The following is a 23,094-nucleotide window of genomic DNA, read 5'->3' as shown; positions in this document are numbered from 1 at the left end:
CACAAAAATTAGCTTTGAGAGAATGTCATCTATGATTGTCTGCTTTGAGAGAAAGCGTTACAACATCGATGGTGATCGTTACTATTACCTCAAACTCGGCATTTTTACGAATTCCGGTGATGGAGATCGTCATAGCCAGTTCAAGCGAATTTATCGGATTTGAATGGCTGCTAGAATCGTACAAGTAGCTCTGATCTATGGTATATTTACTGTATTTGTTCGTACAACACCAGCGTTTTAAATTTATAATTTTGATAGTTTGTTAACCGTTTCTCTACATCTCACACTGATCGCGTTATTTTTTGTCTTCGCTAGCACGTTCAAGTGCGCTGATTATCGTAATTCACCCAGACTTATAATTGTCCTCATAACGGGGTGGAAATTGTAAAGCATCTTTCAAAACTTGTTAGTTTGTCACCCACTGAACATCTGAAGTCTCTTACAGGCATCAGGTTGTGTTAGTTACACCAATTTACCATAAGGAGGTGCAACGATCAACAACGGAGTACAATAATTACAGAGGCAAATAAATTTAATAAGCGGTACACCATGACCAGGCTAATCATGATATTATTTTCATTCGCCAAGGCCTTAACCTGTCCTAACGGGACACTTTCACGTGCACCAGAAATTCAAGTTTCAGCTGTTTTCATTAGGTGTTGATTACCCATATCAAATCGAAGTACTGCGACAGTAGCGTCTAAAATGTCTATACGGAGCACCGGAAACCAGACATGCGTGTTGGACTGAACGCGCCTAGGATTTCCTGTGATCAAGCAGTGACAGCACGTGTTACTTGTGCAGATACAGCTTTCTGCGGAGAAACCGTTTTCCTTCGACACAAACACGCCACAATTTCCTTGAGTTCCGGAAAGGTCAACACGAAGCAGATGGGATCAAACACAGCCTGCAGCGTAGACAGGGTTGTCACCAACGCCAACCAGACATCGCTCAAGCGAATCCCGGCAAAAAACAGCAGCGACCAATAAATCTTAGCCGGGACCCAGAACACAACAAAGGTCACTGTCAAAGCTGTTAATGTTAAAAACGAACGATCCACGCGTCCGTTGCGCGAGCTGTTGGAGCGGGCACGTGCACGTTCCGTCGCGGCGATCTTGGACATTCTGTGGCGCTTGGCACAGCAAATTACAGGAAACGCTACAACAACCAATACCGATGCGAGGTCGTAGATGATAATCTGCGTCAACGTTCGGAATGCTCGATCTTTGGGGAAATACTCGCAGAAGCGGGCCACATTGAGAAAACGGTAAATGTAGTAGGGAATCACAATAAAATGTATTATGAGAAACCCGAGTATGCAGATTAAAAAGGTGGTTTGCTTGGTGTGGAAATTACGATATGAAATCGGGAACAAGATAGCCCATGTACGGTTAATGCTGATCAAGACGTGCGCTTCGGCAACAACACCATAAAATATGTTGGCCCAGTAAAAATAAACAGCACAAAACACGGTATCAGCTATTTGATAGTGATGCAGCCAGATCGCCAGGTCGAAGAAGGCGTTGATACTGCCAAATACATTAGCTAACAATAAATTAGCGACAAACAGGGAAAACGGTGTCTTGTGGCGAACGCAAGCGACATAGAGTATCAATACAGCAATGTTAAGAAGAAGCGCAACGATCGTTGTCACAGGGTTGGAAACACTTATGAGCGTTCCGCTTTTAGCGGCAGTGATGTTGGATGCGTTCATTTGTCTGCACGAAGTTGCAATTACGCTGCGTGATAGGACCGAAGTGCCGAAGACGGTGAGAAAACTAAACCAGATATGAAGAAAAATTCATTATGGAATCCGGGAGGAACCGGAAAGATCGATTAATGTTTCCCAGCAGCGTGACGTTATTTCCTCGGCAAAAGCAGTAAATAATTCCAGACATTCTATTAACGAAGTACGGGAAACTAGAAGGAAAAGGTCGAGTGTTGCATCAGACATTACAGCCTGACGGAGAATGCATTGGAAAACACGGTAATATGTGTGCTCCGTTAGAATCAAGGCAGAACAACGCAAAGGGACGCGATGAATGATGAGGACTAATCATTACAGCTTCACTGCGTCTGTGTAGTGAAAGGTTTCGTGATCAAGAGCAGTTTATCCCGGACGCGAGGGAAACAGTATGGTGCAACAACAGCAGATAAATTAGTCCCGCCGTGTACAAGGTCAAAGGTTTCATTAAAATGACATAATACTATTAGTTGTCGGATAATGAATAATATGCGACGCCAAATTATAACGACGTTTACTTTCATTCAACATAAACAGCCGACACAAAAAAGTGTTTGGGAGTGCGCGAAATTGAAAGTATTCGTACACGAATTTGGTACCATATGCCGGCCCACTACCTTAAAATATAATAAGGGTGTAGCTGTAATAATAAATTCGTGTCAGTTGTCTTTCTAACAAGCACGAGGACACATTTGTACGTATATGCCACTATATGGTCTTCAGACGAGTTTGGTATCACAATGAAGCTGTTACAAAGCTTAATTTTATTTAATTTTGGCTGGGAAAATCTTAACGTGCTGCCTCTGGAGATCATGAGAGACCTGTGAAAGGTGGAATATTTGATGAATTTCATTATGTAATAACAGATACAGCATTCAGATAGAAAAGCATTATTCTAAATTTATGAGCAGTTTTTAATATTTTGCAAGCTCCTGCATCTCCCTGAAGTGTCAAATAATTACACACACCTGATATTGAAGTATAACGCAAAAGTAGCGTTGCTGCTGTTGCAGTTGCTCGGGATGGTGACGTTCATGCTGGAAGATGTCTTCCCGTTAGTGGAAGCATTCCAGTACACGGTAATGGATCCGAGATGACCGCCTTTGGCACTCGGGCAAGGTATGGTGAGCAGTGGTTTCATGAGGTCTGAAAAGAAAACGATAGCAACAACAGACGAAAACACACACTGCTCTAGATTGGATGATTATGTACGCATTCCGTACGCAAGTACCACGAGGTACGAGTATTCTGTAAGTCATTCCAGCTGTAGCAGAAAAACAGGATTTGTGTGTTACTCTGTACGTGTTTAATTTAATTCGAATCTGAGCAGGCCCATTTCCGGTTAGGACGACACTCAAGTTTGGGCTTTAAACTTGGCTGGTAACACATAGGTACATGTAATGAGCGGCAAAGACAAACGTAATTTCTGGTCGCGGAATATATGAATGTTCAAGCCTTCAAGATATTATTACTCCACACGGTCATTTGCAGATTAACAAAAATGTGGCGCACTTACGATTATGGTACGTCACTGATGAAGGAAGTACTGAGAGGAATCGGGTGCAAATAACAATCAGACAGAAGAGTTGCCTTATAGGAGTACAAGTACTGCAGAACAACATTTCACATGTGGAGTCCGACGAAGACGTTTTTGGTCCAGTATTTATTATTTACTACACTGAATTGGTAATGGTAAAGAGTTTGGCCACAGTAAACGGTTTTTATGATAAACGAATCAGGCGTATTTCCTGAGAAACTTGAGAAGACACTGAAGTTTGCGTCACCTGGCTTTCAAAGACTTCGAAGAGCATTAGGTAAATTCTCGCAAAAACACATGGCAATTCTTACATATAACTCGAAAACGGCATTTGGCTCACAAGTCACAAGAACAAGTGGAACAGGATGATGATATTAAAATTATCACACTTTCTAAACAACATTAATTTTAATAGAGTGCCCAGGAATTCCGTAATGGCAAATAACGGATACCATAAACTACGTACAAATTCCTGCATTTGTATCGTGTGATGTCATTGGCATAACATTTTAAAGCAGATATTTCCGAAGGGACGCAAACGACTGACGATCCAGTAATAAGAATCCATAAAACATAAGTGTTTTAGTGGGGCTATTACTGCTATAAAACCAGACACTAGCGTCTACCGTTATGTCAGCCGTATACACCACTCCTTTAGCTTTACACAGCGAAAAAAGCATGCAACTCGTAAAAATGCACAAAATCATGTTTGAACTCGAGGGAAGCTTGGGAGTTATGCCGGTGTGTTCTCACACAAGTTTGCATTAATCGCCTGTCAAACATCACCAACATACAATTAAAGTATCATTTCGCTATAAACAACGTGATATTATATCGTTACCAAATATAGGGGGAAAAATGTGTCTAGCCGAACCAATCCCTTGTACTTCTGATGTAAGCCAGCTGGTGGTTTACGTTGTGGCTAGACAGTGTTTTATGTAAAGCGCTGCTATTAAGGCTGTGCGGCATTGACGGTACATGTGGTATTAGCTGCACCAGGCAGGTCTGGGCTATAATACAGTTTTAGCCTGTTTACCTGCAGTTGTACGAGTGATGCTTACCTGTTATCAGTACCTGCAATCTTAATAGCAGCGCTTTACATAAAACACTGTCAATCCACAACGTAAACACCAGCTGGCTTACATCAGAAGTACAAGGGACTGGTTCGGCTAGACTCATTTTTCCCCCTATATAGTGGAAATACACCCATTGGGGCTACGGCGCTTGCTCCGAGCGGCTAACATGCTTTAAAAACACGAAGTTGATTAATATTTTACGCAGAGTTTGATATGCATACAAACGTGTATAGTGCCTCTCAATAGCGTTCCCACTTTTAATTAAATAAAGCTTCTAAATTTCTAGTTTATTGGTGTCCACTGTAAAATCGCTATGCAAAAGCAGATAAGCAAATCTGGAAAATATACCGCAACGGGAATCGGCATTAACCAGTTTTTCATGAAAAACTGGCGCAGTACATGTAAACAGTAACCACCGCCATCAGCCATATAAAATAAAGTCAGTTTTGCGGTGACAAAATCTACAGGGAATACCGAGGATATTATGCATCCAATGACCCAAAACGATTTTTGACAGCTGCACTGCCTATCCGCCACTTTGAGATGCTTGCAGTCAATACACAATCGCCCGAGATAATTTTAAATTTGTATTAGCAGGCAGATGCCCATGTGCACTTCCCGAAAGTGGACAACTCCAGAAAATTTTCCCGTTTTCACATGTTTGCGTGTCAGAAGATTAATTTGATTTGATGGAAGATTATTAATAGTAATTTAATACTATGTTATTCAGCATCATCTCAGGCAGTTACCTGAGTTGAGTTGAGTTATCTTTACTAAAAGGTACTTACACTCCTCTGTAACAGTTTCAACAATCCACAATCCAGTTTTTTCACTTATCACAGCCTAAACGGCACTTTTGAGGTTGCACCAACGTTGACAAGTAACTCAGGTTTCGTGCAATGGGTGCAGTGGTTTCACTGGTTTGTTCACATGTAAACGACACCCAATATTGTGTATCCCGATAAACCCCCACTTTTTTTACGGAATACCGCGTTGAAGCGACGTAATGGTGGCACCACACACTCTGATACATAAATGACCAAAATCACGAAATTAATGGTGGCAGCACAGATTCGGATATATAACTGACGAATTACTTACTGACGAAATCGTTTACACGTTTCTTGCAGAATAATGTTGCACTCTGTACACGTGCAGTGCATAACGTGTTTCCCACAAATGCGAGGTTTTGCCCGGTGGCAAATGTACTTATACCTCAGCTTTTGAAAGCCCCCTATATGACTTCCAGGGAACATTTTTATTGAAAAACAAAATTAAAAGGTAGTAGTTACTCAAACCGGCATGTACATATTTATATGCTTTTACATAACTGTTAATCCTGACCGATCAATATGCGGTTGAAAGTGAATGTGCAAGATCTTAAAAGTGTGACGGAGAGATCAGTACGATAGGAATAATTACCGTAATAATCTATCCTACCGACCTACTCAGCGGCAGAGTATGAGCTGATTATCTCAGTGTGGCAAAGCTAAGTCTACGAATACGCGAACGAGAACTGCATCTTCGACGATAATTTTATTAATAACTCCGAAATTGCTAAACTCAGAATAAGAGAACTGATCCTGCAAAGTACTGCCACTCACGGCCTTATATAGACAAGGCGCATCCGTGTAGAAACAACAAAAAGTAGATCCGAACACAAAAGAGAAAGATCGAGAAGGTACAGCGAATAACAGAAAGTACGATAAAGCCGTCACTTTACGTATGCATCGCTACTGTACTTTATATCACGTCAAGTGATGACGATATCGCTGGCAAGTTACAAAAATTAGCGAAGCTATCATGACGCAAAAAACCAAAGCCATACTTTTATGTCAGGCGTAGTATCAAAAACGTTTCGAATTCATAAAAGACACGATTCCGCATGACAATAATATCCATAATGAGGAAATAAAACGGCAGTTCAAAGCCAATAACAGTTGGTAAGTGAACGTTTGAAAAAATCGAAAAAATCAAAGACATGGAACAATTGAGCGGTATCATACGTACAGGGTTCCACGCTAAATGATTCGAAATCGTGCAACCTTCGCAACAGCGCGAAACAGCGATGTAATATACATATATATTTATCAGGATTGTTAGCCGGTAAACGCTTTCCAGCCTGCCCCTGGGACGTCCTGCCGAGAGACCGGCTTGCAGGCATGGCACGGTCGTCCGATATAACGGTTTTCGAATTTGGTGTATACCCACGTCCGCTTCTTGCACATGGGACAAGTCCAGAATACCTTCCCGTTTTCGTAAGTGACATCTCCCTCGTATGGCATTTTGTTTGACTTGAAAGGCGTTTCTAAACCAAAATCTATGTACACGTCAGGTCATTAAGCCAAAGCGGCGTACCTGAACCTGTGCTATAAAGGTAAGTTAAGTCTTCGATTTTACTGCATGAAAAAATTATTCCAAATAATTTCTTGATGCAACAAACGTTACGGATGGGATATGTGGTGAACAGTTAACGCCGGAATCGGTGGTTGACCTCACTCAGTAAGACCTTACTTAATTTCGGCGGCAATAGCTTAAGTCGATCCGGTCACATAACAGGAATTTCTACACGATCAAAGGCACTGCGCATAGAATGCATGCAAAGCTGAAAGGTTCGCCAGACGCTAATCCAAGGCTGACTATTGATATGCTGACGGAAGACACTGGCTAACAGAATTATAATAAAATTATTCGTTCCATTCTTCACGCTCCACCGTTTGCTTGCTACCGTCCAAACTACAGTACAACCTCTGCTTTGCGTACAACAGCAGTAACAAGCAGTTACCCCGACCCGACCATTTCCGCAGATTTCTACTGTACATACAGCTGTATTTATTTCAAGCACGTCCCAATTCCCATTATTTTTACGAATGGTTAGGTGTATGAATATTTATGTGGTTAGTGATGATACATACCGCAGTCCGCACCTGATCCAAAAAAAACTGTTTGCACTTTGCAGTACATACGTACTTGCGCAGAAGTTACCGCAGAATTGTGTACACATTCTCAGCGTTGGGTGTTTGTGCTCGTTAAACGATTTATAAGCTACGGATTCTAGCCCATGATGCAATAAGCAGTAGGTTTGCTCCTGTGCACAATATGCAAAAATATGAATATTATATAAATATGAACAATTTATGTTTGCATCAGCAGTTGTCTGAGGAAATATTACTAAATTGCACAGAAGGTTCGAGAACAGCTTTTTTTACTTACCGTTTTTTTTATTTGGTACCGGCTTTTGGTAAAAATGCCATGTGGTATTTTATCATGCGAACGTGTATAGAAGTACAGATAGAGTTCGTAGTATAGAATATCCGTATAGTTTACAGTTTTTAACAATACGCTTCGATAAAGCCCAGTTCAACTGTAATTGTCCGGTAAGTAAAATGGTGCGAGAATTTAAACAGCACATGACAGTTAAATTACAAAATTAAATTTAAGGTTGGTACAAATTACCGTAAAAAGCATCAAAATACATAGCAGCAATGAACACTAGCTAACAGTAAGGGCAGTTTCGACAGCAACGAAGAAGTTATAAAAGGAGAAATTTCATATGCCGTTTACTACAAAACATGCCACAAAATTAATAATAAATAATATTCATAAACAAATTCATTTGGCACAATATTCCATAACGATTTCCAGCAAATCCGGATCCGATTGGATGGCAGCTTTCAGCACTTTATCCTTAAGGACAGCTGGCTTATTCTGCGCCATAATTCGCAGTGCAGCGTCCTTTAAGACATCCAATCCACGCTGTCTGGCCATGAGGAAGCGGACGACAGCGCTGTCCACAGTAACACTTTCCGCTATCATTCTCTCGCAGACGGCACGTAGATCTAGAATCTGATATTTGTCAGCCATGAACTTTACCTTTTCCGCATTAACCGCGTTCAGTTTATCCGCCTCGCATCCGTACAAATAATCTACCAAGATCTCCACACACTCTCCATCCAAATCCGCGACATCGCAATGGGACTGCTGTTTTTCCTGCGAATCATGCGTCAGCATGGCCAAAAAGACCGGCGAATGCGCTGCCAGCAGGAAACGATGAACGCGAAATTCTCGGCCGTCGCTGGAACGCAGCAGGAAGTCGGTGTACGGTTGTGGTCCCGCCCGATACATCTCCATCTGACGGCGACGGAAGTCTTGATAGCAGAGCCTGGCGGGAGGCTCTGTTTTGGACAGACGGACGATTTTCGCCTCTGGCTCCTTGGAGGTACCATTACCGTACAGGGTGGCTGCAATTTTGAAGCGAATCACATCATCTTTGAGCAAGCCGGCCGTCGTGGTTGTGCCGAATAGTTGAGCGTAACTGATGAACGCATCCGATCCAGCGCAGTTTCCGGGTGTATACAAAACCCGTACCCCCGTGCTAAATGGTTCACGAATCTCGATATCCATGTCATTTCCAGTTGTTGCACTAAACCAAGAACATTAGACATCGGTTAATACCACTCCTACAGCCGGCAAACGTTTTTGATTTAGGAAATGCGCAGTGATATTCAAGGATCTGAAACAGTATTCGGTGAGTGCAACTGCGGCACTTGTACTACGTATGACGTACCGTACTCGTACTAGCACTTTCAGCCGGTTCGAAATTAATAAGTATTAAGACGACCGTGCACGCAAATCTGAAAGGCGACAGAGTATCTGCTAAGTATATACGCGTCAGTATCTCTGTCAGCAAATAAAATATTTCTATGGGTCATCAATATTTGCTCACATATTAGCATTCGTCTACTTTCATTAATCCATGTCTTTTTTTTAATATTACCATTAGTACATGACAATGTATGAAAACTGGGACATGAAGTAAAAGCGATAATATTTACCTGCTTATTGACTGGTATTACACCTGAGGTACTTGGATGTTTTAAGCATCGTGCAGAAACTTAACGACAACTACGGAAAGAATTTTTCGAAATTTACATATGATTGATAAGTGTGCGGGTTCAGCCACAACAACGAGCTAACAAAATGGAGGCAGCTTCGCGCAGATTCGTGAGGCACTTTTATGAACTATTACGATTATAGGTAAAATTGTGACTACGTCGCACCTTATTTTGCAAGACACATACGCCTTGGCAGATCCGCTGTACACCGTAGACTTCTCCTCGACATCTGTTAGCCGCAGGCAGACGCATACATACTCAACATTGTTGTCCGGTTTATAGCACGGGCGGATGGAAATCCGAAGGCGTCCTGCGAAACCATTGACCCCGAGCTCGGATAACGTGATGCCGATACTATTCATGTACGTCGTGCAGTACTTGTACACACTAAAATCCTGGATTGTCCACTGCAATACGAAAGCGACAATGTCATGACTTGTGCGGTCTTCCACAATGATCGGTTTCCCAGCCATTGCAACGGGGTACCGTGGCAAAATTAATATAAAGATCCACACAATCAACGAACGATTTTTAACCACAAAATTCCAGGGATCTCTTAGTCACGTCAGATTATTTGACCGGTACGATACGAAATTTGGGTTGTTGCTGTTCATTAAAGGTGTTTTATCGTAACGTGGTCTTGAAACTTCGTAGATACATTCAACCTTTGAAGACTGACGGAACACGGAACTTCGAAACAATGAATTATAACTGACAGAGAGATTTAAGGTATCCCGGACGTACAGAGTACAATAACCGCAATTTCCGTGGGCTGGCTGATGGTGCGTTTTACTATTTTACGCTAATTCAGGCTTAACCTAAATACGTACGTAAAATGATAATAACTAGGAAGATGCACCGATTTACCCAGTGACAGACCGGAGCGCAGCTTCTGATTATCGAAAATAAGTTACCAGTACCACGGTGTGCTCATTGCAGTTAAGATTAAGGGCATCTCATTATACGAAGACCGGTAATTTTGGCATACAGTGCAGTCCATCGAAACTGTTTTATAAAAATTTTGTTTTGTCCTAAATGCATATGATAAGAATACCGACGATTAATAGTAAGAACTGAAAAATAACGACTATAATAAGTACTACATATACGTATACCACTGCCTCTCTGTACTCTATATTAATTCCCCTTGTACTAGCGGAAGTACCATTTTGCGGTCACTAACTTATTACATAATAAACTTATCGACTGTCAACTGATAGACTTCTATTTATTGATGACCTTTATGGCTGTGGCTGTTTTTGTTATTCACACAAGATACCTCCATGCCACTCGAATGCGTCACAGCGTTGGTTTAACTGCGTTACGGCTTAAAGAGCAAAGCGGCGCATATTTGGTAATCTATTGGTACATATTATGTGGTGTATTGCTGTATACAGATACAATTTACAAATGACCATAATTATCATGTTTGCACAATAGCAGAACACGTTTTTTACTGGCATGCGTGTGGCACTCGTATCCTGTACTGACTCGTGAGTATAGTGTACCGTATTGTGCAATGCAAGGGATGTGCTAGGATCGTACAGAACTTCGGAAAAAAAACCTGCCGATTGAGGGAATCGAACCCACAACCTCCATACTCTAAGGCCGAGAGAGGCACCACTAGGCTATCGGCAAAGCATACCAATTCTATCGAAATGTTTTATCAAATGGTCCTATAGAGAGCGGATGCCGCTCTAACAGCAATATCCGTATTTTCTCGTACGCGACCGTCGTTTCGTTAAAATTAGCAATAGTATTTATGCCATGGCTCCTCATAGCAAATTCTATATTAATTATGTGCGTGTGTCAGAGTGCCGTGCATAAAGCACAGGATATTGAGCGATGGCTCAATTCGGCACATTTGCCTCACCATCGGCTCGCCATCGGCCATTCTCCACACACGATAAATCGTGTGTTTGCAGTCGAGTGCCAGCTTCGGAACTGACAAGTTGACAACATCAATTCCTAGCTTTGCTGGGTTTTTATGCCCTTTTTTCCCCTTTAGATTTGGTTTTCTGATGTTATTTAGAGCATTTATTTCTGTGAAATAAAGCGATCTTTCGAGGAGATGTGGTTTCGTTGTGTTTTTCTCTATGCAGCGTAGACGCTTCTCCAAGACGTGTGATGTTTAGCAATAAGATACGCTTATTAGCGATGTCGACTTATGCGGAGAATAGTAATAGTTATCGTATTACCTAGGATGGCGTTTATTTGCGCTGCACTGGACAAAATGTTGATATGTTGCTTTTCGACAGTGTTACAACTTTAATTTTAAAGCAACTCTTCAGAATTCCACATTAATGCTGCCCATTATGAAATCATTAAGCAGAAGCTGAATAGAATAATATCAAAAATTACTGGAACTGCAAGGTTATAAGCAGCATAAAACGTAAAGGTTATTCGCATACAAACGTGCCGCAGTGCGACCCAGTACAACGCTAATCGCCATATCAGATAAAGTTAGTTTATAGCAGTAGCTTTGCCAAACAGCTGACAAACCACGATGTTATTAGAATAGCCAGCCGAAAAGAGTTGTCCATACCGCCCCGGGCAGCTCCATCAGAGTGGGAGGCTGGCAGTTGAGACACGGTCGTCCTACATATTTGTCGTAGTAGGTATGCACCCATGTGCGATTGTTGCACAATGGACAGGTCCACCACACCTTCCCGTCTGCATAAGTGACATTGCCTGTCGACGGCATTTTATCTGCAAGAAATCACATCTTTACATCTAGCCATGGGTTAACCGATAAAGTGTCAATTTTAATCGGCATCAGCCTGTAAACATAATAATACGCATGCGCGGGATTACAGTAATAAAAATTTTCAAATTTTAAACATTGGAAAAATGTTTAAAAAATATTTGGAATTTATGTAAAATATTTGTAACCGTGCTGCATAAAATAATTGTTAGCAAGTTATATCATCAAGTATATATATAGCGCTTGCAGATATTTCTATGGGTGGCTTGTGCCAATAGAATTTTAGTATAGATTTGTTTGTAAGTACGTATGCATAAAAAGACGCATAAGAAAAACATGAGAAAATATAAGAATACGTAAGAATAAAAATACGTATCGCGCGGTATAATTACCTGGTCGGAGATAGGCTTGCTTGTAAAACTGGACTATACAAGTATAATGGGTAAACGGTTAACTGTGCTATAACCTCGTACTCTGTACACCCACGGGAAAGTCTATCAAGCAAATATTTTTGCAGTTACTGGTTTGGAAAAATTACATTTTCGCTTTTATATAAGTGGCATAACATAGTACGTACTACTTTCTACGTGATGTGCGATAACTTGTGTGGTTGATGGCTCCTATAAACGTACTAGTGTTGGTCTCAAGCATGCCCAGTTGTGAACGGAAGTTAACCACATGCCCAGTGGCGAATGTTTTTGCACGTGACACAAACATCAAATTTCATCACTTCCCTGTCACTGCAGTTTCAAAACGGGCAGCTCTGGGAACACTTTCGAGGTTGACGGAAATGTTGGCGCGTTTGTACAGTAGCGATAGATAATGCGTCGTTGTACTGGATGTAGTGGTATGTAGACAATATGCAAGATGTTTACAAGCAACACACAGCATCTCACGGTAGGTCTGCTACTTCCTTCTTCGCGTTAGCGTGGCGATAAGGCACAGTAGCGCAATGATGCAATTTGTTTAGAGTTTTTAAAGGACCGAGTAGCTAAGATGACCGCTTTTTACCTGCGCGATCTGCAGTGTGGTACGGCGCGGGGTGGTCTCGGATAGTGCCGTTATCGTGACCTACTATGTTTACAAACTGTATAGATTGTTATGTCGAGTGACGATGATGTCAGCTTCTACGGAGTTCGGACCAACCTACGGGATGACATACATAATTATATATTTACACATATTTAATTTATCGATACTTAATTTCCTCTCGTAAATTAACACGTTTACAGTATCTTCAAATTAATAATTTATGAGTATCAGAAATTACTTTAATTATCGTTAGTATTAACTGTGAGTCGTGATACCGTATGTACTGAAACCTAAAAGCTCTGGTTAAATGAAAGCATGAAGTCAGACTAGGCAGCACTGTCTGAGTCGATCGAGTTAACCACGTAAAATATGGATATTCACATATTTATCTTAATAAACTAAGGTGATATTCACATATTTATCTTAAGGTCAGCAAACTTTAATTTCTTTGAAACCGCGGAATAGAACGTTTTTGGTTTTATATATGTACAGTATTATCTTAAGCGCATTTTTAATGTTTAAAATTTTATTATTGAGCCCTGGCCGCGCCGTCCGTCTTACAACTAACCGCTGAGCTATACATACTGGCTGCATTATAACGCGAGTAATATTATTATATCGATTTTTTGTAATATTACACTGATTAATGTATCGATGTTAATGTGTTGTTTTACCGTGCCCGCCTATGTTAAAATATTAGTTTTCCTTTCTTCATAACAATAAAACCCACACGTAGTACAGTATGCCACTTCTTTGAGACAGCATAAAAAAAGGAGAGAAAAAAGCAAGGCAATCGATGCCGGCTTTCGGTGTTTATGCGAAGGAATGCCTAAAACGGCAGACGAGTTGTACGCTACAATAGCGACACTAATACGCTGAGTAAGGAAATTAAAAAAGTATGATATGCATACATAATTAGTGTATTAACAATACTGATTTTGCAGCTAGCAGAGAATAGCAAGTAGTAACAGTAATAATAACAAGACTACAAACTGCTGTACCATTGGTAATCTCTGGCTCAGTTTGTCCTACAGAGTTACAGTGAATTTATTCATAGTTTTAGTGCTGTCAGACTTGTGCAAAATTTCGAAGATTCCTACAGCAGCTCGTCGATGCGTACATATTTTAGTTCAAGGACGCAAACAGTTTTATTTTAAAAAAGACCGCAGTTCGTGTTGGCTAACATAAAGGTCAGCACAACTGCACTGAGATGGTGGAACACGTACATATCAATATCCTTCGGGGAACTTATTATCACTTCAACGTTTAACTTATGTTTTTTATCATTTTCTCATATTTTTTTCCTATTTTCTTATATGCTCCTTTCCTTTTGTTTTTTTATGTTTTACCTAAAGTGTTCTTTGACTTTAAATTTACTTTGAGTGCCGCCGCCAGGATTTGTCTGCTCAGCGAATACATGTAACTAGGCTTAACTAGACCTATATCGCTCGCCTACTCCGCGCGGAGAGCAGAGTATATTAATATTTATTTATAATTAATTACGATGCGCGCAGCTTGACACTAAAAAGGCGTCGACAAGCCTTTCGACAGCGTTACAACCTTCAACCTTCCAGAAACTGGTTTAAATTAAAGATGCCCACATGATAAAAACAATATACTGTGATTCTGCGACTCCAGCACACGCTACAAAACAGCAGAACATAAAAAAATGGCGCAATGCCGACCGCAGAGTAAGATACAGACCGATAATTTTGCTGCAGAAGTGTTTATCGAAAATCAGGAATGCTATTAATACAACCATTTGAGAAGAGCCTCAAGTACTGCAGGGTACTGATCCAGAAGACTGTACTCAGGGAAGCCCGGACACTGCCAACACAGTTTCAGGGCATAATTCTCGTGGTAATCGTACACCCATACGCGCTTCCCGCATCCTGGACAATTCCAGTGGACCTTCCCGTTTTCGCGTACCACGCATAACCTGTCTACTTCGGTAGGCATTGTGTTTGCAAAAGATTACGTACGTTTAATTACGGTTTATATTGTCAACACAGCGTCGTTGGTATAAAGGAAAGCTTATCACGGTATATTACCGGATCGGAGACGGCTTACTGGAAATATCGGAGTGAGTGATGAGCAAACGTCCAACAACATAAAATAATGAAATATATGGTTTAACCTTCCATACCTAAATGAAACATTAGTACCCACCCAGTTTTGTGGCAGTCGGGAAAATCTAATTTCGCCCTTTCATAGTAACACGATGTAACGATGAAACGACTGTTGACATAACGCACATAACTTATGACATATTCGATAATCTGATTGATTATTAATGATTACTAACCATACTAGTGGGAGTGGCTGCTTGTTAACCACAGCCTTTACACCGAGCAAGTTAATACACTGTACCACTGATAAATGGCGATGAATATTTTGGAGTAGAAACGTGTTACTGTAGGTGACGCGCATTTTGCAGTGGCGAGTCGTTGACGACAGGCAAATTTCAAGCTGGCCAGGCTGCCTCCAATGGTCATAATTTGTCCACTGGAGAATTTTGTGGACTAAACTGCTTAAAACGGTGAAACATTTTAAGAACGGGCACGTTAGAGGCTTATGACCGCTGATGCGTTCATACATATGGTGTGGGTGGGCAGTGGTTCTTTATAGACGACACACGTACAGTGTATTATTCTAATAATATGCATAATTTCCTATTTTTTATGTAGAAGGTATTCAGAGCCTAAATACCTCGTACATAAATAACAGGAAATTATGCACGTATTTTTGCATGTATTGAGAATAACATTATACCATTATTACATAATATAACTTTTAAGGCTTTTTGAGCGGACCCAGGAGAAGCGGTCCACTCGGTTCCTGAAGCAGAGAATCAGTATTGCTTTAATGCGAGGTAATGCTGCTTGCGTTCAGGAAACCTTCTGCATCGGGAAAAGTCTGGATGAAGTGTATTACGTGCTGAAATAACGTACTGCTAGTGCTTGATTAAGCGTTTAACCTATGTTCATTTGTGCAACCCAATAAAAAGTAACCATAATATAATAGTTATGGCAATCAAACATGCAACTTTGGCGTTAAAAGGCAGAACTAGGAGCCGATAATCTGTGGAGAATGTTTAGTTGAACTTGAAGAGAAGCGAACTTGCTTAACCTTATAAGAGGAGTACAGTACAATACACCGTACACCGTACGTATGAAAGTACACCGTACTTACGGTGTACTTTCAGTCTTTCATGAGCTGCTGCCGTGATCATGCAGTTACAGATTATTACTTTGCTGTAAAGTGGTGTATGTAGCATGACATTATTTACGATATGTAATATTCAGAAATACAGCGGGAATAAAGTACTGTTCTTCGAGTACTTATTGGAGTTCAGAATTAGCGATTCCGAGCGGCTAGCGAGATATTTTTATTTTATTTAGATATTATACTGGGATGACATTTGTGTGTGCGCTGAAGTGGCATTCATGCAGTATGTTGTTTTTCGGCTGTGTATCTACTTTCTGCTTTCAAGAACCTGGCCCGGATAAAATTCCTTAGCAAGAGCTGGGTTGGTAAACGTAAAAAAATGATATCAGCAAGCTGTAACAGCAAGATTTATTACAAACGATAAGTCTTACTGCCCTCAGAAGTTATGTAAGGTAAAACCAACTTTGCAGTATCTAAGGATGCTCGGCTTACAGTCAACAGACGGTCATCTGACATACATTGTAGTACCCAGTTCTGCATGGACTCCGGCTGATTTGACTGTTGTGACAGATTTTTTAAAGAGTTTTTGGTTAGAGAAACCTTGACTGTGGGGAGACTGCACGTGTTATTGATCTTTTTCTTGATATGATTGAGCAAACTTTTACGAGTGTCATACTTCAAACCCTGCAAAACCTTAAGTGGTTCGGCTGAAACACCACTTAAAGCTTCTAATTGATTGATTAATTTAGATTTGATTTTTCGTTTGTTGCTAACTGATGAAACCGCCGAAATTGCGACAGAACTAAATTACACGAAAAAAACTTTTCAGTGTAATTCAGTGTAATTAATTTTCAGTGTAACGAAAAAACTTTTTCGGTACTGGTTTGGAAAGCTACGATATTTTGCTCTTTTATAGCGACATGATGCATCGATGAAACAATTGATATTTGTCACATGCCAGAGGTCAGTTTCGAGACTGATAGATGTTTATCTACCCATACAGAAACGACAGATACGGCAATTGTGTACTAAACATTGTGTATTATAGTCATCTTAATAAGCAATGTATTGCAATGTTTGTGTGTGTGGTATACAGAGTAAAATTTGTGTCGGCTTCCGTACAGCTTGTATGTGCAGGTATCTACAGTGTTTCTTCACGACGTGTTCAGAGTAAACGGGAAGGGTTGCCCAGTGGTTACTTTTTAGTCTAACATGCTGTAACAGCTGTAGACTAAAATGCCAACATTGTTAGACTGTGAATAAGAATTTATTTAATTGTGTGTTTGTTTAGCCAGCGGACTCAGAAAAATGATTTTACTGCCACAGTGCCACTACATATTAAATAAATGCTTTTGCCAATAAACAACATTGCGCAATTGACAACACATTGTATTCAAAAGATATCATGTATCAACAAAGTGAAAACATTACAAGCATTGCCGAAAAATTGTTGCATTCATAATCCGTAAGACGTGATTACGCAAATCAAAAACGGTGTACTTAAAGAGCATCAAATGTTTTAAAGCATATCGTTGTAATTGTATAAAAACCTTTTGAATCCGTAATTTTACATGACAAGACAATCCCTGCAGTTAAAACACTTAGACCCGACAAACGCCCCGAATGCTTCATATACCCATACCCGTCTTCCGCAATATGGGCAGTTGTAGTATATCCTGCCGTTTTCGTACGTTGGTCGGTCTGGCATTTTGTTTGGCGCGAAGGAGGTTTCTAAATTAAAATTAGAGTAGGTATCATTAACGGATAATTGGTATCGTTAACGTTCAACTGTAAAAGATAACGCTCAGCTGAGTTGTACCGTAAATTAACGCTGTAAAGATAAAGTAGTATTTTCCAACACACAAAAACGCTGATTCCCAGTTATCGGGTTTGCAATATCTAATAATGTCCATGGTTAATTTTATCTTATATACTGCCGTACTACACTGCTACAGCAGCAGCACTTTCATTACGTCTACCCGATGACCTTTAAAAGTATATATACCCGCGCAACAAAGTTCACTGCGCCTACGCAGAATAAATGCAATGCAGCTAAAAAGTTCGTTAATCGCAAACTGGTTGGTGTTGTACTAAAGTGATTCTACTTGTGCATGGCCGTTGCAGGCCCAATAGCGACCGTAATAAAAAATACGATACACATGTAAATCATAACGTAATAATTTCCTTTTTTAACAGTTATCTTAAATTTTAAGAGGTGTAAATTTGTCAGCGCAGTAGACCCGGTGTTGTGGCAAGCGCCTGCATGCGCAAACTTCGCGCTAAATACCGTTCTATCAGTACCTTCAACCATAGAAATCACTGTGCCATCAGTATCTATACCTTGCTTAATAATTCCTTAAACGCGGGAAGTGACTTTAATATAGAACAAAATAGCAGCATCCAAGAAATTCGTCGCACACTTTAACGTAAAATACTGTTTTAACAGCTATGAGTTAATATTACGAGACTTTTCCCAAAGATAATCATGCTACAGTATTACCTGGTTTTAGAGAAGTTGGCTCACTCGAGATATTCAGATCGAGGATGGGCAAGCGTTTAACAGCAGCACGCTAACAGTTCATTTTTAACCTGATAGAACCGTAAGAAGACCTACAATCAAAACCGCTTTATGGTTACTGGTTTGGAAAACTACGGTACTTATTTCGCTCTTTTATATCGACATGATGCATCGATGAAACAATTGATATTTGTCACATGCCAGAGGTCAGTTTCGAGACTGATAGATGTTTACCTACCCATACAGAAACGACAGATACGGCAATTGTGTACTGGAGGGAGTTTTTGTTTATGCGCGCCACACAGTAATGTTTCACGGTAACCCTTGTTCAAACGTCGCGATGCAGGATCGGCGTTGTGAAAGATGGAGCTATTGTGGTGACCTACCTTGTTTTCACTGCAGTGATTGTCGTGGCGATGATACCAGTCGACATTTCTAGACTAACCTACTTTGTTGATCTGTTCAGTAATAATATTATCGGATACTGACACACAGTGTAAAATATAATAGGCAGCGCTGCTTGATAACTCTTGTTGTGCTCAGCCCTGTCTGATAAGTCGGCTTCTTCAGCTGTGTCATTACAGGTAGAAGTAGTGTAAACATTGTGCAAAGTGCCACTTATCATTAATTCTGCTATCATGATCATGACTCACGTATCTGTGCAATGTACTACAGAATGTTCCAGACTGCACAGAAATAATGCTGCCAAGCACGAACACAAAGTACGGCTCCGGTGGGTGTAATACCAACTGGCAACTACCAAGCTGTTTTAGTGAAGAAAAAGCCCTATTCTATAATTTTAAAATTTTAGAGGCGAGTGGGATTTCGGTGTCTGAACGCCAGATCCAGAACTTAATTAGACAGAATAAGGTTTTAAGCGCACGTTTCGCAAGCAAAGGCATAAGTAATAAATCACAAATCCATCAACCAATAGCGTGCCAGTTCATGCTTGTGATGGATGTGACCTTTGTGACTATATGCCCAAACGAAGTTAACGTTGCGCACGTTCTCGATGGTCGAAAAAAATATTTTTCGATATTTGGCGCCATGTCCTTCTCTAATCTCTAAAACTACATATACCGATTATACAAATTAAAAATTTAATACGTATATTACAAAGCTAAACCATAATTAAATGACCACCAACACTAAACACAGAACAGCTGCTAGCAAAATTATAATTATTACACGTGATTTATTACTAATATTATTTGCTCAGATGTCACAGTTTGAATAAAATCTGCCTGTGCACAGCCTGTAGCTGCTTGTTTAGAGAACTGCTCCTCCATGTTTTTGGATCCATGCCTGCCTCGTTAACCTGGTAGAATATGCTGCCTTCCCGATAAGCGTTATGTCTTGGTGCACCGAAGTTACTCCTCCCGCCTGCGTATGTGGCGAGCTGGTTGGTGAACTGGGCCGGCATGGTCTCCGCTCCCAGCGCTCAGCAGGATGTCTCCAAGACATGACGGGTTTTTACGCAACTTTACAGAAAGCCGATGTACCAATTCGATTGGAGCCAAAAGGTCTGACCGCGGAAGATCACAAAAGGCCCGTTGTCAGCAAACTGGTACTCTGAGAGCAAGGTAAGCCAATAGCCGTAGATATTCATTACCTGAGTAGAATCTCGCAGCTCTTATACCTCTCGCAATAACACTTTCGCGAGCGCCGGAGTTGCCACGGAGCGGGGAAAGCTAGCGAAGCACAACTGGTTGCAACCGGTCTGCAGATACAGCGGGGGAATGCGATATGCGCAATGGGCAAGACCGCATGTAGGAAGAGCTTTTATAATGATTTTTTAGTACGAGTATGTTCATGTTGCTATAACTTGTGCTGTCCGTAAAAAGTTCTTTGTTGCTGTATCCCTTTATCTGTATATGAAGTTGAAACAAAAAACAACAGGCTTTCGAGGTCTCAAAACACTACTGCAGCTTCTCCTGACTGTATTATTATTGTTCCTACGAGAATTTTGCTTACGGAGCAACGAGATGCGCTTACGCCACCACCTTGTTTGGATGGTCACGAACTTTAGTTTGTGCTTTTTGGGGCTGCACTCTGTTTTCGTTACAGAAGTTCTGTTGCATCTGACATTTACAGCAAATTACAAATAACTGAAGCCAAAAACTATTTGTACCGTTCGAATGTTATTGGGATGATTTGTAGTTTAAAGTCGGTATTCCGAAAAGCTGTTGAACGGCCGACGATCCAGCAATAAACATCAATAGGAAAATGTTTTATTAACGCAATGACTTCATACAGCGCTATACCAGTTAAATATGCCATTTTTGTACGATGCAAAGGAAAGTATGGACTATGGACTTAGTAATCTTGAAATGTTTGGTAATCTATAAAGTCGTGTTTGTCGTGTAAAAGCCGTGCATTATCCCGGGTTTAGAGCAGTTATTATGCCTTGTGGAGAATTTTTACACAATCAATTTTGTGTTGAACTGTTGCCAAATAGCACCACACTTAATTAAGGATATCATATTTTGTTATAAAGTAGCATAATATAGAAATAAAAAAACAGCGGGAATAAAGTTATCTGTGCACTCTTTAAAACTCTGAATTAACGACGCCGATCCGAGTGGCGAGTCGAGATTGATGTCCTTTAGGTACTGTATATAGATATATCCGAGATATTTAGGTACGTATTCATCATATCAAAATGAAGTTTTGTCTGCGCACTAAAGTGGCTTTAATTCGTTGGTTTACGGCAGATATGGTAAATAGAAGGGTGAAAACCAAACGTCTCAAACCAGTCTCTGTACTTGCTGCTGTGTAACGTTTTTGTCAAACATGGCACGTATGTAACGCGCCGGGTTTAGCCATACATACTGCCGTAACGTCATTCTCCAGCGGGATAACGGCAGCTAGTACAGGAATTAGTGAGATACGTTTGGTTTTTCCCCTTCAAAAGATACTATTACATGCTGGAATTGCACGCAAAGTGGCACAGAACGCAGTTCTTAGTAATGCCAATATTAGCAGCCGTGTCGACTAAAGCCAGCTTTGCAAAAAACCAAGGATGTTCAATTAAACTATCCTATCCAGCCGGTAAGAGTTTTCCACACTGCACCGGGCAATTCCTGCAGAGTGGGTGGCTTGCAGTTCACACACGGTCGTCCGACATAGTTGTTGTAGTAGGTGTACGCCCATGCACGTTGCCGGCACATTGGGCAAGTCCAGAAGACCTTCCCGTCTCTGTACTCAATACCTTCTTGGGGCATTTTTTCTAAAAAATGTACACAGGTTTACCCATGGGTAACGATTCTGCCCCGGTATATAAACTTGTACTCTGTTTATAAATATCTATATAGATATTAAAGAAAATATTTACGTTACACTGTAAGTACCTGGCCGGAGAAAGTCTTGTTTGATCAGGTATTCGAGCGGATGACGGACAACCGTTCTGCAGCGCTACTGGTATAACTTAGCACAAAACACCACAATCTAACTGTTCCGCCGTTTGCCGGTTTGGTACAGCGATTTCGCCTTTTTATACTGAGGGTAATAAGTCTCCGTAATGGAGTTTGGCTACTGTAGTACGATAATAATAATAATAATAATAATACGTTGTAGTGCCAAGATACAGAATGTATCTCTAGCGATACAACGACGAAATGTCGCCTCCGTGACTGGCACTTTTGAAAAGGTTGTTTTGTTTAACCGAAAATAGGTCTGAATATTGTTATTATAGTGTTGAAGTAATTAAAGAGTTGCATCACAAGATAGGGTATGTGAGATATAGAGAACGTACAGGTACAGTGATGATGATTAGTTCAACTATCTATGTGCATGACGCGCGGTATCTTCTGATTGATGGTTTAACTAATTTGTACTTATTTTTATATTTTTAGCTTGGGCAGCTACGGCTGTAAGTTGTTCACGTGCCCAGTGGAGAGCATTTGTGGACTTGGAACCCGAGATAATTTATCAATGTTTATACTACCCTGCCGCAGTTTCAGGCCGGACAGTTCAAGGTGGCCACTTGTCAGAGGACTTTTCCAAAGTTTAACGAGCATTGTGGAGAATTACCGTAGTAATTACCGAATTACCGTAGTACCGTAGTAGTAATTCTCCACAAGCAACGGCAGATATTCTATCGTTGTGGGTGCCAAACTGCCAATGCCATCACTGTGCCGGCGGCCCGGCACATACAAGGCACTTGTTGAGAAGCGAAATTAAAGGGGGCATCCATAAATTACGTACGCAGAAAACCATGGTTTTTTCACCCCTCCCTCCCCCTTCGTAGCGGTCCGTCACGTTTGCTTGACCCCTCCCCCCTGGTTCGCTCAATCATAACACATGGAGCTGACCACCCCCTCCCCCCTGGGTTCGCCGGGGCCGTCACAGCTTGTCACGTTTTTTGGACCCGTCCCTCCCTGGTTCGCTGCGTACGTAATTTATGGATCCCCCCAAATAA

At 40.8% G+C, this 23,094-nt stretch overlaps 1 protein-coding gene and 3 long non-coding RNA genes across 4 annotated transcripts; all 4 read right to left on the bottom strand.

The window, feature by feature from the left end:
* Window positions 1–155: 155 nt before the first annotated feature.
* Window positions 156–3,356, bottom strand: LOC129597927 (uncharacterized). Its single transcript, XR_008691627.1, has 3 exons — window positions 3,261–3,356; window positions 2,713–2,890; window positions 156–167 (listed from the first exon to the last, which is right to left on the bottom strand). It is a non-coding gene; the product is annotated as an uncharacterized LOC129597927 (long non-coding RNA).
* A 4,613-nt stretch (window positions 3,357–7,969) lies between these two features.
* LOC129597918 (speckle-type POZ protein-like) lies at window positions 7,970–8,761 on the bottom strand. Its single transcript, XM_055495624.1, has one exon. The coding sequence runs from the start codon at window positions 8,759–8,761 to the stop codon at window positions 7,970–7,972; it is 792 nt and encodes a 263-aa protein (XP_055351599.1).
* A 2,739-nt stretch (window positions 8,762–11,500) lies between these two features.
* Window positions 11,501–12,523, bottom strand: LOC129597912 (uncharacterized). The gene is made up of 2 exons (XR_008691626.1): window positions 12,349–12,523; window positions 11,501–11,961 (listed from the first exon to the last, which is right to left on the bottom strand). It is a non-coding gene; the product is annotated as an uncharacterized LOC129597912 (long non-coding RNA).
* A 4,933-nt stretch (window positions 12,524–17,456) lies between these two features.
* Window positions 17,457–18,793, bottom strand: LOC129597897 (uncharacterized). Its single transcript, XR_008691625.1, has 2 exons — window positions 18,657–18,793; window positions 17,457–17,887 (listed from the first exon to the last, which is right to left on the bottom strand). It is a non-coding gene; the product is annotated as an uncharacterized LOC129597897 (long non-coding RNA).
* Between the last annotated feature and the right edge of the window lie 4,301 nt (window positions 18,794–23,094).

The sequence above is a fragment of the Paramacrobiotus metropolitanus genome, unplaced genomic scaffold (assembly GCF_019649055.1).
Source record: "Paramacrobiotus metropolitanus isolate TYO unplaced genomic scaffold, Prichtersi_v1.0 Parri_scaffold0000111, whole genome shotgun sequence".
NCBI classification, from domain to species: domain Eukaryota; kingdom Metazoa; phylum Tardigrada; class Eutardigrada; order Parachela; family Macrobiotidae; genus Paramacrobiotus; species Paramacrobiotus metropolitanus.
The sequence above is the reverse complement of the archived record's forward strand: the minus strand, read 5'-3'. Positions and strand labels throughout refer to the sequence as shown.

Excerpts from the sequence above, each read along its gene's own strand:
- LOC129597918 (XM_055495624.1), bottom strand. The coding sequence starts at position 8,761 with ATGGATATCGAGATTCGTGAACCATTTAGCACGGGGGTACGGGTTTTG.